Below are 13,708 nucleotides of genomic sequence, written 5' to 3'. Positions count from 1 at the left end.
CATAGTGCGCATAGTGCTTTGCGCTGAGTAGGGGTGCCATAAATGTTTACTGAAGGAATGGAGGCAGCTATGAAGACACTAGAGAAGAAAAAAGAGACCAGATGAAGATTCCGGAGACAGCAATGGTGACAGCGATCGTGATAATAGAGATAAAGATAGCCACAGATCATAGAGATGGATTACGAGATGAAGAGCCGCAATACAGCTCTAGATAGCCAGAGACAAACATCAGCTGATTCGATTTCAATGAATTACTTTCTGTGGCTGCGGGGGAACGTTATCCCTGGCTCCTCCTCTCACTGTCCTCTGGCTCCTCCTCCCTCTACCCTTAGGAGCTACCCTCCATTCCCCCCCACCCCACCCCCGCTTCCACTTGGGCTGCTCTGATGTCTGGTGCTTTTCCCCCTTAAAGGGGGGGTTAAGGGGTGGAGCGGGTAGACTGCATCATTCTGAGTAACGGGGGGGACAAATATCACTCTTTTTCCCTCCCCATACCCAAAGCTGCAATTTCTCACCATCTAGAATCCATCCCCAGACCTGCACCCCCACCCCCACCCCCACCCCCTTTCTGGTACAGACATGGTACGCTCCCCAGTCTCGACCCTGAGCTGCAGTGGATATTGCTAGAACCCACGCCGAAGACTGACTGAGCTGGCGGCTGCAGTGACCTGGGCAGCTTTCCCTGGCCCCAGGGACACGGCTCCCGTCGAGACTGCACCATGACCCAGGGAAAGGTACTTTGCGGCCCCCATCCCCAAATCTTCCCCATCCTCTGGGAACGGAGAGCCAGACTCTCTAGACTTCTCTAAACATCTTCACTACAGCTGTTTGCTGAGGATGTAAGAATGGAGAGGAGATGAAAGGAACCATTTAAAGATGTAGTACTTCCAAACTGGGCTGTCTGGGGGCTGCCACCTTCCTTTCTTTCCCCTCCACCAAACCCTCTCCCCAGTCTATTCCTTTCAGCTGTATGTTTGCTAATGAGGACCCCATGGGGCAGTGCCATCTGTCGCCTCTACCAGGACTACGCCACTTTATACGCTTCTCTCCTCTCTCACACACACCCTCCTCCCTATCATTTCCCATCTGGAGGCCTCTGTGTGTGATTCTGGGCTGGGGAGGGGGTTATTGATAGATTTCTTGCCTGTTGTCATCATTAGGCGGGTCTGGTGTTAACAGTTTGGGGGTCTTTGGGGAAGACGGGGAGGAAGCTGGATGGAATGTCTTCCTTTTCTTAATTTAGATTTAAGTTTCAGGCTTATCGGGGGCTCAGAGTCTTGGCCCCTCCCCAACAGGTTTATGTAACATCGTCTGCTACAGGAGTTATACAACCAGGGATGGCAAAATGGGTGCGTTGTTATTTAGTCTCCTGTCCGGGATTGATGAAGGCTAGACAAATAGACCTAAGGGCAAAACCCTTAGGCTCCTCCTTTTCTCCCAAATGATGAATAGGACCTATAGTGTTGTTTTCAGGTACCTCAAAACCTTACCCTCTAGCCTTGGTCCTAGTTTTGAGCTCATCGGGACTTAAGGTGATGTCATTGTGCGACGTGTTATTGGTGAGGTAGGCTTATGAGGATCTTCAGATTAGCTGAAGCTAGAGTTTAGGTGATGCTCAGGCACATATGGTGGAAAGCAGTTACTGGTAGGGAGGGGAAGAGAATTAGCTTTGGACAAAATGGACGTTATGTAATTATGGATTGTTGGATTCCTATATCTAAAGTGCTCTGGTGAGTGCTAAGAATCTGGGCAAAGAGGACTTCTTTAGTTCACTCTGGGAGTGATCCTTCTGACTTTGGAGGAGGAATAGATTCATGCGAACCAGTAGGAGGGGATGAGGATGCAAAAAGTAAGAGGAAGTTATCTGTAGCTAAGGACCAGAGCCTTAATTTGTTGGTACTAGGGCTCAGCTTGGGATACTTGGGTTCCTAGGACCTCTCTCCCAAAGGATAGGAGTCAATTCATAGGATAGTCTGACTGGAAGGAACCTTAGAAGTTATTTGTTCCAACTTCCCACCCCACCCCCCATCATTTTACATTTGAGGACACTGAGTACCTGAAAGGTCACACAGGTGGTCAAAGCAAGGATGCTAACCAGATGATCTAATAACAAATCCATCTTTCTTGTCATTGCATCAGGCTGCCCAATGGAAATCAAATTTTCCTTCCCACTAATCAATACACTTCCTCTTACCCATCTAAAATTTTTTTCAATCATTTTATTTCTCCATCACTTTCTGAATATTCCCTTTCCCCCTCTCTTCCCCAGAGAGCTTTCTCTTATAACAAAGGCTTTAAAAAATAACAACAACAAAAAACAAAAAAAAAACCCAGTTCAGCAAAACGAACACACTGACTGCATCTGCAACATTCCAGGCACACAGTACCCCGCATCTCCAACAAAAGGAGGGAGGTGCATTTTCTCACTTCTTCAGAGTCAGCCTTGGTCATCATAATTATCATTGTTCAATTTCAGTTTATTTTTCTTTTAGTATATGTTCTTGTAGTATATGTATATATACATATATGCATACACATATATGCATATATGCATACACATACATACATATGTATAGGTTTTGGATTCTATTTATTTTACTTTTCATCAATTCATCTAAGTATTTTCTTTTTCTCTGAAATTTCTCATGTTTAAATATTTCCTCTCAATCTTTTATCCTAGATCTATCTTTTTTGTCTATAGCAGCCTTGATTCTAATGTATTATCTCTATTTATCTCTCTTAATATTTTGAACTTATATTTTTCCTTTGATAACATGATTATAATTCCTTACTTTTTAGAATTACCTGATGTGTAATGGATTTTTTTCCAGTTTCTTATTTTTCATTCTGTATTTTTAGATATGTTATGTTTTCTTATTCCTGTTAGTATCTTTCTATTCTCTTCTAGTCTATTCATTAGCAGTAATCAAATTGTATAACCTCTTCACATTTGAAATGAACATGAATGATAGGATTATGTTTTCCTCCCCTCATTTCTTTTGATTTTTATCTCCTCTTTGAAAAATATCATCACTTCGTACCTGTGATTAGTTTTGCTTCCAATAGTTTAGTGCTAGGTTTTTCCCATAGCTTCTTCTCCTACCCTGCCCATTCTCATTTAACTTTCCTACCCCAAATTCCTTGAATTTACTTAGATTATTCCTTCCTTTCTTTCATTTGACTCCCTGTTTAAATTCTTCCCTTTCCCTCAACTTAATGAGATGGTTTATGGTAACCTTTTCCAAGAAAAATGTATTTATTTTGCCCTCTTCCATATTTCTGCCCCTTTCTAGTGTCTTCTAAATTATATTAGCCTATGTCTGTGTGCTTCCTTGTGCTTTCTCTATTTTCTCTATATCCCTTGTGAAAGTAAACCGCCTGGAGTTCCAGATCTGAGCACTCCATCCAATATCTGTGTTGTTGCTTTTTGTATTTGTATATGTGTGACCAGGCATTATAGAGAGCATGTACATGGGACTTCTGATTGTTTCCAGACAACCACTTGTGCTTTGGGGATGATGAGTGGTTCAGTACTGCTCTGGTATGATGCAGAAAACCTTGCGTTGTCTCTCCGGACTGCTGCAGTGGGCAGGGTGCTGTGTCAGTTGAAAAAGGATATATAGCTTGGGGCCCACTCTCTTCTTTTAACTTTCTAATGTTTGAATAATAGTTTCCTCTGTCAGTAGACCTCCCAAGAAAGGTTGGGGGGTGGCTAAGCCTCCACAGCACCAAGTCAAACACATGGGATCTACTGGTAGCAGGCAGGGAATCTCTGTCTAAATGTTCTATGCAGCCCTCATTAGATGTGTATGCATGCTCTTAATTTTTATTTTGTTTTGAATGCGATCTTTTCCTTCTTTGTCGCACTTATAGAAATAACAGTTAATGAAGGAAACTGTGTCATGTGATTGGAGTCATTCTATCCTAGGTCATGAAGCTTAGTCTTACCTCTTGACTTTACAGTGGTGCTGTTTATCCTTCGTTTTCAAAGAGACCAATGACATCACAGGGTCATGTCCTGACTTTACAACCCTGAAAGTTATCATGTCACTCTGGGTCTATGAGCTCCCTACCACCTTGGGAGCTGGCTTCCCCTGAGGACATCCTCTCTCCTAGGGTTTGATCCAGTTGTGGGAAGTACAAGCATTCTTTGGAGAAGGTGGCCTCCAATTATTATGTCCATTACCCCTAGATGAATTCCATTATTAGTGCCACATGGGAATATTTTAATGAGACTTTTTAATTGTCCCCTCTTGGAAAAGACCAGTCCTCCCTTGATGGTCCTTTCCATCTTTTGCTACTTTCCTTACAGCAACCCTACCCACACCCAAATCCACACTCGAACTATTATTGAGAGACTAAATAAGTTATTATCCATTCTCTTCTCACCAAAAGCAACTTAGGATAGGTATATCTCTAATTCTCCCCTGTTCCTTGCCTTCCCTTTCCTTGTTCAGGCAACTTTCTACTCTGTTATCCCTATCATAAAACATTTACTTATACAGAAGGATGGGACTTAATCCCCACAATATTCATTCAGCTTTTCTTTCTTCCCTCCTGCTTCTTTTAAGTCTCTAGGTATTTTTTTTCCTTGATGGCACTTCTGTTCTTTCTTTTACCCATTGGTCCAGTTTCTTAAAAAAAAAATAATATGCAGGAGAGAATTTATTTCTTTGCTTAATCTTTTCATGATAATTGTACTTCTTTACCTTTTCTTTGTTTTTCTTCTTTGGAGTATTTGCAAGTCAAATATTCCGATCACTTCTGGATTATTGTTTGTTGCTGTTGTCTTGGGTTGGTTTTTTTGGGGTTTTTTTTTTTTTTTTTGGTAGGAATGACTCAAATATATCTTTTTCTTGAAGAAAAGACTACTTTCCAATAATGACTAGGCCTAATTTACAGGATATTTTATTTAAGGATAAAATTTAGCATTACAGGTCTAGAGCAGGAAAGAACCTTAGTCATCGTGGTTAATCAAGTGTTAAAGTCCAGGTGTGTGATTGTAAGTTCAGTGCTCTTTTTACCATATCATGTGGCCTCCCTTGAGTTCCTTTGCTCTTTAGAATACGCTCTTCTGTTCTTTTCTCTGACTTGCAATAAGAAAAACAACTTTAAACGGCTTACGAACTTTGATCCATCTAATGACCAAAAACAGCTGTAGAGGACTGATGATAAAGTATGTTTATACCGACAGTGATGGAGGACTAGAGGTGCAGAATACAGGCATACATTTTTGGATTGCTCAGTGTGTGGATGTTACAAGGAATGTTAATAAAAATCCTCTCTAATGAAGGTAATATTCTAAGGGAGGGTTAGCGATAGTGACAAAAAAAAGAATAAGAAGAAAGGGGGGGAAATATCATCAATGAAGCATTTTTTAATGCAAGAAAACAGAAAAGGTTAGAGATATCAACAAGCAGGACAGCTTTTCAATTAAAGCGTTGTTTGTATTCTCAAAGACAAAACTGGACATAATATGTTTTATCGCTAATCTTTAATCATTAAGTCACTAATAATTAGACAAATGCAAATTAAAACAACTTCTGGTATCTCGTATCAATCAGATTGGTAAAGATGACAAAAAGAAAATGATAGTTGTCAGAGGGGATATGGGAAGACAGGCACACTAATGTGCTGTTGTTTGAGCTGTGGCATGGTAGAATGATTTTGGGAAGCAATCTATCTCCAGAGTCACTAAGCTCTATATAACCTTTAACCCACTGATGCTGTTGCTAGGCATATATCCTGTAAAGGTCAAAGACCTAGGAAAAGGACGCATATATGCAAAAATTTTTATAGCAGCACTTTTTGTTATAAAAAAGAACTGGAAACAATGGAAATGGCTGAAAAAATTTTAGCACATAGATTTCATGCAGTAAAATGCTATGGCTAAATAAACCTTTTTAAGTAAAACTCATGGTACAGTATTTTTCATGGTGAGGAATCATGGTACTCTGAGAGCTTAAGTTGATGAAACTTGGGAGAGTATTGCATGCATGAACAATTTTCCCTCAATAGGAGTAGCCATGACATTGAGTTCAAGGTCTGATGTGTTTTGAGATTAGTGCATATATGTAATAGGTAAGTATTATTTTATTTAGCAAATGCTATACTTATAAAATACTATACTTATCATATTTTGAATGTTACGTGAACAAAATTTATATTAAATGTATTGGGGGGTAGTAAGAGTAACCCACTAATCTACTGGGCTGGACAGAGCATTGCCCATGGATCTGAGCATGTTCTTTGGTCTCTTTCTTTGGGATATCATCTCTAGCTTCTTAGCTTCTTTTCTATGTTTCGTGAAAATTTTTATGTAGACACTTGTTAAGGTATATTAAGGTATATTATAATTTTGTTTCTCTGCTTTCACTTTTTGTGGTTTTGGTTTAAGACTTTATTTTAATCATAGAAGGAATTTGGAAGAATACCTACTTTTCCTATTTTTGCAAACATGGGTGACACCCCTTTCCTTTTCTCCTCCTTTCCTCTTGCCAGAGGCCATCTCAGAACTCATCCAGGATGGCCTGGTGATACCTACAACCCATGTGGGCTACTTCACTGCTCATACAGCTTAGATGAGTGATGAGTCATTCACTCCATTCCTTCAAATAAAATGGAAAATCACTGGGCTTTCCTACTGTATCCTAAGAACATCCTTACCTTAGCATCCTCCCTGAATCTACTGCCTTACAAACCCTCAGCACTGTGCTCCAACAAACCAACAAGGATCCCTGGGCCTTGTTATCTGCCCCATCCAGAACCCTTAAGACTTCTAAGTTTTTCCTTCCCCCTGAAGCCAAACTCTCGGTTATATGTTGTTTTCCCTGATTAGACTGAGAGCTACTTGAGAACATGAATTGTCTCACTTTTTCTGTTTGTATCCACTACTCTTAGCCCAGTGCTTGGTACATAGTAAGACCTTAAGTGTTTTGGTTTTTTTCATTTATTCTTATTAGAAAGTGAACTCTTTGAGGAAAAATAGTATTTTTGCCTTTTGTTATATCCCCTGTGATTAACATAGTGCCTGATACAAAGTCAGCATTTAATAAATGTTTTCTAATATTGGAATTAATTGTGCTTTAAATGTTTGACAGAAGTCAATTGGAAATCCAACTTATCCTGGGTTTGACCTCTCCCCCAGTTTTGGGAGTTAATGCTTATTCAATTTCTTTTCCTTGACTAAACTATTTAATTTCTTTATTTCTTATTCTTTTAATCTGACTATTTGATATTTTTGTAAATATAAATGTTTCACTTAGAAGTTTTTGTTAGAATATAATAGGACAAAATTGCCTCATAATTTATTTTTCATTAATTGAGAATTCTCTTTCTTTTTTTATATTGGCAATTTGACTTTCATCTTTCTCTTTTTTTATTAAGTTGGCTAATATTTTATTTCATGTTAATTTTTTTAAATAAAACAGTTCCTGGTCTAACTTATTCATCTTTTTTTTTTTAAATTTTATGTCTTTGGTTTTTCAGAATTTTTATTTTTTGTTTTTGGTTTGCTGCTTTTTTAGTTTGTTTTAAGCGTATGCTTCACATTGATTTATTCTCTTTCTTTCTGTTGATTAAAAGTGTTTAGCGATATAAATTTTCCCCTGAGGACTGCCTTGGCTTCATCCCAAAAGTTTTGGTATATTATGTTCTTGTCATTTTCTTTGAAATTACCTATTGTTCCTATTATTTTTTCTTGTCCCCCCCCAATTATTTGGGGTTAAATTATTTGACCTAATTTACATTTTAATCCTTTCTATGAAGGTCCTTTACTAAAATGTTATTGTCTTATATGGGTCAACAAAAGCTGGTTTCCATATTTCTTCTTTTCTTAATTAGTTTGAGATTTTAATCCCAACACAAGGTTTCACAACATGGAGTACTTGTAATCTTAGGGGGATGAGAAGATAGTCGAAAGCATGAAGAAAATATTTAATAAATAACTACCAAAAACTTCCTTCCTTGAATAACAATGTTATCCTATTGAAATATTCCAAACGGTAGTAATATTAATGAAAAAACTGTAGAATAGAGAATAACTAAAATGTAGCTATGTTCTGAATAAAGATATCTGTATTGAAAATTAATTAGTCTCTTTATTTTATGTCATAGTGCATGATAGACTCTAGAATTTATTTCCTTCAGACTGAATAGGAGGTATAGGGACTAAAAAAGTTGGGAACCCAAGCACATAGTCAGTTTTTGTAAAGGTACCATGCACAGATGAAAAATATGTATTTTCCTTTTTAGTCTCATTCAGTAATCACCAAAGATCTACCAGCTTTTCTTAAATTCTGTTCAAGCCCTTAATTTCTTTCTTGTTTATCTTTTTATTTGATTTAACATACTGACATTCAGACATACTGAAAGTTGTACATTAAAGTCCCTAAATTACAGTTTTGCTGTCTTTTTGATTCTGTAATTTAGTTAACTTTTCCTTTAAGTACTAGAATGTTATTCCATTATTCCATTAACATATGTGTTAATGTTTATATTATTTTTTCTATGTTCTCTTTAAGTAGGGTGATATTTCCCTGTTTATCTTTTTTTAACCATATCTACTTGGTTAAAATGCCTTGTCTAAAATCATAATTGCTATCCTTGCTTTTTTGAGTTCACCTGAAGCATAATAAATTCTGAGTCATCCTCTCATTTTAGCTCTATATGAATTTTTGTGTTTCAAGTATGATTCTTGTAAACAACACATTGCGGGACTGTTTTCTGATCTATTCTGCTACCTTCTTCCGTTTCATGGAGAAGTCCATTCCATTCATGTTCAGGGTCATGATTGTTAATTGTACATTTCCAACCATCCTATCTTTTTAGACTTTTTCCTCTCTTTTATCCCTCCCTTTACAAAGAAGAAAAAAGTTGTGAAAGAGAAAGAAATGTGATCAACACTGGTGATCTGTAATTGAAGTGATCTGGTTCCATACCGCTGCCCCTCCTCTCTTCCCCTTGCCCAGAAACTGATCACTGGTTCTTATCTTTTCTTTCTTTACTTATTGTTCTCCCTTTATGATCCACCCTGTGATGATAACATTTCTTTTGCTTGGGAAGATTCCCTCTCTGACTGTATTCTCACTCTGAATACATCTTTTCCCTTCTCTCTGTCCTTACCTGTTTCCTGCTGAATTTAATGTTTTTTCTGCTCCAAACTCTAGGGTTTTCTACCCTAGGTATTAATCCTTCTACTTGTTTCTTTCAGATCTCTCATTTCACTCATTGTTTCTTTTTTTAACCCCCCCCTTTTTTTTTTCAAAATCCTCTTGTTGTCCTTGTGGCAAAGCCATTTTCTTTTTCTTTCATTTTTTTTGCCCCTGAGGTCCTGCTTGTACGTGTTCTGGATTGGATTCTTTTATGTTTTTGGATCTATAATAATTCCTTCAAGAGGCAGTGTCTTCTGTTTGGCCATGTCTCCATCCTCAATTTCTAAACTGGGGCTTTGTGCTAGAGCCAGGTTGCATACCACCTCTCCTACACTTGTGGTTGTCAGACCAAGGGGTTCTACACTCGGTTTCAAGGGATAGCTTTTATGCCCCTTTATGTCAGTCACAGTCATAGTATTGTGATTTCCATGGCTCTCTGGAACATTTAAAGTCACGGTGTCTCAGACTTCTAACACTCTGGGGGTATTCCTTGATCAGATCTGTGATTAGAGTGCTGATGGTTTCTAACCTCCCTGGAGCTTCCCCATCTGGGTCTTCTGTACCCATCCTTCTTTAGGGAATAGAGCTCAGTGGGCTTCAGGAACTTCGGGAGGATCTCTAGTTAGAGCTCTGGTTGAGTCCATTAGTATTAGCCACTGGCAGTCCTTTCTCAGCAATCACAAGCCTCTTCTGAGCAGTCCTAAGCTAAATAAAGGAGCTTGCTCCTATTTCTCTCTAGATGTCTTGATCATTTTGTAATTTGGTACCCTTTTCAGATCTTTGCCATAGCGTACATGAGAGAGTTGGACTTCTCTATGGACCTTTTATAGCACCATCTTAACTGAAAGTCTGACCTACTTCCCATCCTAATTCTTTTAAAAGATGTACTTCTCTTTCAGACCACTCTAGAATTTCTTACACTTATTCCATAATCACTGGGAAGTCTGAAAAATATTATTCTTCATTAGGGATTTTTGGTCACTTTTCTTTATACTTGGTATAGTATCTTATAGCATTGAAATAGTTAGGTGATGTAGTGACTAGAATTCTGAATAGCAAGAAGGCCTGAGTTAAAATACTACCTTAAAATTTACTATGTGACCCTGGCAAGTCATTTAACCTCTGTGTGCCTCAGTTTCTTCATCTGTAAAATGGGGATAATAGCACCAATCTTGTAGGTTTATTGCAGGACCTTGAAAATCTTAAAGTTTTGTATAAATATTTGCTAATTTTTTTAATTTTTGCTCATTTTTCTTCAGTCTGAGTTTTATGATTTCTTTAATTGTTTTAGGAGCTAAGCCTCTACATAAGCCTTTTTCACTTGGACTTTTTGTCTTACAGCCTTTTTCTTGTATTCCCAGTACATCATATTTTTTCCTGCTTTCTTCCTCACTCTTTGCCCAGAGGGTCCCATTCAGCTCCTTCTGTTGCTGTGTATACTTTCTAGGCTATACTTCCTCAGTTTCCTCAGTATGAGGGGTGTTTGGGCTTGGCAGGATCCCTTATAGGATTATTCTCCAATTGAGTTTTTGGTCCCCTTTCTCTTCAGCCCAGAAGCCTTTTCGCCTCTGCCTTGCTCTGTGCTCAGCTGTGTCTTTGTTCAATATCTTGCTGATAAATTTCTCAGCTTGTCTCTTAGTTTTTCCCCCAAGTGAGTCTGCTTACATATTTAAATAAAGTGTCTAGAGTTCTCCTCCTTACCAAAGTGATACAGATTCAGATCTCTGACTGGAGAATTCAAGTCTTGACTGGTTGTTTAAGGGACACTCTTGAGTACTACTACCCTAGTGACCATGGGCAAATCATGTAACCTACCTGAGCCTCAGTTTCCTCTAGCTCTCTGCTTCCATGATGTAGCTTTTCTGGCCAAGTTCCCCTCCCTCTCCAGGAGAGATAAAATCCACCTGTTTTAGCATATTCCAGGCCAGGTGAGAACTAGAGTTCTTCTTATTCACCTGCCTGCCTTGGATAAACCTCTACCTAACCATCCTTGTCACTGAGAACTCCAGCTCTGCTTAAGACCCTCCAAAGAAGGTGTTCTTAACTTTCTGGTTTAGGAAATTCTTTCTGTCTAACCTGAGTTCTTTGTTCTGTAGCTTCTCAGCCTATTTCCTCTTGTAGTGGTGTCTTCAGAGGTTTGATGATAGTTTGGGGACTGGTCCTTTATCTTCTCCCCAGATCTTGAGTGTTCTGAGCTGAATCATTCAGCCACTTCTTTTTTCCTCATATATCTTATCACTCACCCTTGGGCTTGCTCTTTTATAGCAGGAGTAAATTTGGGTTAAAGCAAATGAATTTCTGAAATTTACTTGAGGTACTTTCCCTATCTTCTTTTCTGGAGGTTCCCTTGGAAGAATAATTAAGGGAGCCTTATGGACAAAGTAATTTCTTGGGGCTCAGAGGAAGGATAAGTCCTTAGAAAAAGGGAGTTAGTTCCAATACTAGAGTCAGATCTGGGTTCAAATCCCACCCATGATGTTGACTACACATGTGACCTTGGACATATCATTTAACCTCCTCAAGCCTCAGTTTCCCAATCTGCAAAATAAAGGAGCTGGACTCTGGTCCTTTCTAGCTCTAAATCTATGATCCTTTTCTCCTCCTTATCTTTCTTGACTCCTACCTCTTCTTCTTCTTCTGTGACTCACATATCTGATACCTTTCTTTCCCTTTGTTCTTTCTTCTTTTTCTCTTTCCATCTTCTCTTGCATTCGTCATCCCCCCTATTCCCCTCATTTTCCTTCCTCCCATTATTGAATCCTAGAATCACAGAATTGAAAGGAACCTCAGACCCATCCCAACATGTGGTCTTTCATCCTCTGCTAAACAGAGAACTCATTACTATAAAAACAATCCGTCATCTTTCCAGTCTCTTTTTCACTCCCTGTCCTCTTCCTTTTTTCCTTCACCTCTTTTTCCTTCTTTTCTCATCCCCCCATTTCACAGCCTTATAGACAAAACACTAAACTGACAGCCAGATCACCCAGAGTTCTTCAAGTTCCACTCTGTGATAGTTTGACCTGACCCTCTTTAAATTCTATTTCTCCATCTATAAAACTGGAAAATTCTTGTGACAAAGAGGAAAGACCATCAGATTTGGAGTCAAAACATTTTATTTCTAATCTTGTCTCTGCAACATGTGCGACCTTGCTCAAATCACCTAACATCTCTAGACTTCTGTTTTCTTATCTGTAAAATTAGGAGATGATGAATTTAGCTAATCTGCAAGTTCCTTTCTAGGTCTTACTATATATGATCAGATCTAGTATGAAAATGTTCTGCTGAGGACAGACTCCTTAGTAAGCAGTAAATCACTGTAACTTTCCCATATTCACCTCCAAAAAACCATAAAATGGCTCCCCCAAGCAAATCCTAGAACAGCAGAGCTATCAAAAAGATGAGGTGAAACAATCTTTTAGCCCAAAAACTTGGAAGATTGATAAGAAAGGTCTGTTTCATTTGGCTAAAAGGGGAGAACTTTCCAGAACAGGAAGCATCCCAGCAAACCAGTGGGAGATCCTGAGCCCCAATATGATGGAGTAGGCAAACACCAACACCAAAACCCCCCACATGCCTTAGCATAACCAGGGGAATCAGCAAACTCCAAATCTGAGAACCACCATGTGCTTCAGTATAGCACTGAGCAAACAGGGTGATGAGAAAGTAAGCCAGACCTCCACATGCTTCAGTATAGCCCCAGGGAAAGACAGAAACACTGCACTGGACATCAGTACATGCCAGACACCACCACTAGGACCCAAGTCAAGACCAGGTACATTGCCAGACCCCTAAGGCCTCCAGCAGTGGGAAAAAAATGGAAGAAAATATAAGATATCTCATGGGATAAACAATTGACCTGGAAAACAGATTCAGGAGAGATTCAGAATTATTGGCCTACCGGAAAGCCGTAATCAAAAGGAGGATCTGGACAGCATCTTTCATGAAATTATCAAGGAATACTGCCCTGATGTCCTGGAACCAGAGGGCAAAATAGCCATTAAAAGAATCCACCAATCACCTTGGGAAAGAAATTGTAAAATAAAAACTCCAAAGAATAGTATAGCCAAATTTCAGAACTATCAGGTCAAGGAAAAAGTACCACATGTGGCCAGAAAGAAACAATTCAAATATTGGGGAGCCACAATCAGTGTTACATAGAACTTGGCAGCTGAAACATGAAAGGATCAATGGTCATGGAAGATGATATTCCAGAAGGCAAAGGAGCCAGGACTACAACCAAGAATCACTTACCTGGCAAAATTAAGCAAAATACATCAAAGGGAAAAAATAGTCATTCAAGAAATAAAAGAACTTCAAACTTTCCTAAAAAAAAGACCAGAACCAAACCAAAAATTTGTCCAATATCAAGAAGAATAAACTGGTAAAATGGGAAAAGAAAACATAAAAAAACATAAGACAAAACATAAGAGCTAAACTATTTACATCCCTACATGGGAAGATGATACTTGTAATTCCTAAAAATTGTGTCACTAATAGTATAGCTAGAAGGAATATACATAGAGAGTATGGGTGTAAGGTGAATTTGAGGGAATGAC

The 13,708-nt window shown here is 38.6% G+C and overlaps 1 protein-coding gene across 1 annotated transcript in view; it reads left to right on the top strand.

The window, feature by feature from the left end:
- The first annotated feature begins 285 nt into the window (after positions 1-285).
- Positions 286-13,708, top strand: part of FAIM2 (Fas apoptotic inhibitory molecule 2) — a 54,937-nt gene continuing 41,514 nt past the window's right edge. The window contains exon 1 of the mRNA XM_072654641.1: positions 286-734. Within this exon, the coding sequence (XP_072510742.1) occupies positions 720-734 (15 nt within the window). The 5' untranslated portion in view covers positions 286-719. The remainder of the gene's footprint in view (positions 735-13,708) is intronic.

The sequence above is a fragment of the Notamacropus eugenii genome, chromosome 3, assembly GCF_028372415.1.
Source record: "Notamacropus eugenii isolate mMacEug1 chromosome 3, mMacEug1.pri_v2, whole genome shotgun sequence".
In the NCBI taxonomy this organism is placed as follows: Eukaryota; Metazoa; Chordata; class Mammalia; order Diprotodontia; family Macropodidae; genus Notamacropus; species Notamacropus eugenii.
The sequence above is the reverse complement of the archived record's forward strand: the minus strand, read 5'-3'. Positions and strand labels throughout refer to the sequence as shown.